Source organism: Arachis ipaensis, chromosome B05, assembly GCF_000816755.2.
Source record: "Arachis ipaensis cultivar K30076 chromosome B05, Araip1.1, whole genome shotgun sequence".
Lineage (NCBI taxonomy): Eukaryota > Viridiplantae > Streptophyta > Magnoliopsida > Fabales > Fabaceae > Arachis > Arachis ipaensis.
In genome coordinates this window covers 136,246,606-136,248,198 of record NC_029789.2, presented here as the reverse complement: position 1 = coordinate 136,248,198, position 1,593 = coordinate 136,246,606, and the positions used below count along the sequence as shown (strand labels likewise).

At 34.0% G+C, this 1,593-nt stretch overlaps 1 protein-coding gene across 3 annotated transcripts in view; it reads left to right on the top strand.

Annotated features, from left to right (window-relative positions):
* The window catches only part of LOC107644343 (fe-S cluster assembly factor HCF101, chloroplastic), a 5,731-nt gene continuing 4,355 nt past the window's right edge, over positions 218-1,593 (top strand). For 2 of the 3 annotated variants that reach the window (XM_016348181.2, XM_021102917.1), the window contains exons 1-4: positions 218-394; positions 477-617; positions 1,169-1,311; positions 1,399-1,449. In XM_016348181.2, the coding sequence (XP_016203667.1) occupies positions 307-394; positions 477-617; positions 1,169-1,311; positions 1,399-1,449 (423 nt within the window). In that variant the 5' untranslated portion in view covers positions 218-306. The remainder of the gene's footprint in view (positions 395-476; positions 618-1,168; positions 1,312-1,398; positions 1,450-1,593) is intronic. The other variant, XM_016348182.2, reaches the window with a different exon arrangement.

Genomic DNA, 1,593 nt, shown 5'->3' with positions numbered 1-1,593 from the left:
GAATACATTTAAAGAATTAATTTAGTGTGTATAAGTATACAGTGTGAGTGTGCTGTGTAATAAGACAAAAAAAAAAGTATAATCATGTTAACAAATTAAATTAAAAAAATTGAATTACATGTATAATAAATAATTTTCTTGATAAAAAAATTGATTTAAATATGCCTCACACTTATTATAAATTAAAAATATAAAATTAGTTATATATATTAGTAGCTAGTAGCAACTGAAAACATGAGGCTCAGAAACTGTCACTTACCTCACCCTTCCATTTCCACTTTCTCTTCCTCTTTCTCTATCTGAAAAATGCAACTCCTTCATGCTCCATCTTCTTCTTCTTCACCATACCTTAACCTTTCATTCCGATCCTCAAAACCACAACACTTAACATCGGGTATCCACTTCAACTTTCTCTCATTATTTCCTTTCTCTTTACTAACAATTCTCATTATTTTTTTATGTCTTTGTTGTTGCAGGTTCGTTTTCACATCTGAAGTCTTCACCTTTGTTTGCCATTCATTTAACTCTTCAGTCCCAAAGGAACCAAAGTTCATTATGGAGATATCACAAAAGGGCCATCTGTTGTTCTGGTGCTACCAGAGCTACTTCTGTTGAAGGTAATTTTTTGTTTTTATATGTTTTTTTTTCCTTGATGCTAATTTCCAACTCATGGGCATCAACTGTTTGTTAAAAAGGTTTGGAATTTACTGCAAGTTTTGTTGATGAAGAAGCCAAGGGAATTGCTAGTGTCAATTACGGTTTTTATGCCTGTATGAATGTAAATATAGTGCTTGAACAAACTTGAACTTATGAGGCCTGTGATAGGGGTTGTAGAATCTTAACTGGATTGGTAAATGTGCAGAGCTTGAAATGAAATGTTTATGGAAAGCCAAATCGGCTTGCCTTTCTTGGAATTTATGAATCATGGTTGAAACTTGACAAGGTTCTTGGTTTCATGCATGCATCATTTGAAGAATTTTCCAAAGCTTTTGGCCTTGGTTCAGAATTTGAAAGTGTTGTTTACAGTTTAATGTCTTAAGTTGTTCAGCCACCAGAAAACAAAGAAATGATTTATTGGACTACATGCGTTTACTTCATGCCTTTGTTAACTAAATTTCGTGTTTAAATGTTATTTTGATTTCACTTAGTCCTTATCTGCACTGTGCAGTAGGCTCTTCTTCGGTATCAACTGGAACACCGGAGGATGATGTGTTGAAAGCCTTGTCTCAGATTATTGATCCAGACTTTGGAACGGATATTGTTACATGCGGATTTGTCAAAGATCTCCAGATCGATAAAGCTCTTGGAGAGGTCTTAAAACCACAGGCCTAAAACTTTTCTGCAATGTACTTTTAAATGATGATGTTCTTACTAAATTACTTTTGCTTCGAATCTCAGGTATCTTTTCGGTTAGAGCTCACTACTCCGGCATGTCCAATCAAGGACATGGTAAATGACACAATTGCCATTGTTTGAGCTACAGCTGATGTAGGTTAGAGTGGTGGACTTTTTTTCTGTAAAACTCATTAAATACTAATAAAAATAAACGAATTCGCGTGAATTTCCATTGTAAAAGAAAAAAAAAGTAACACG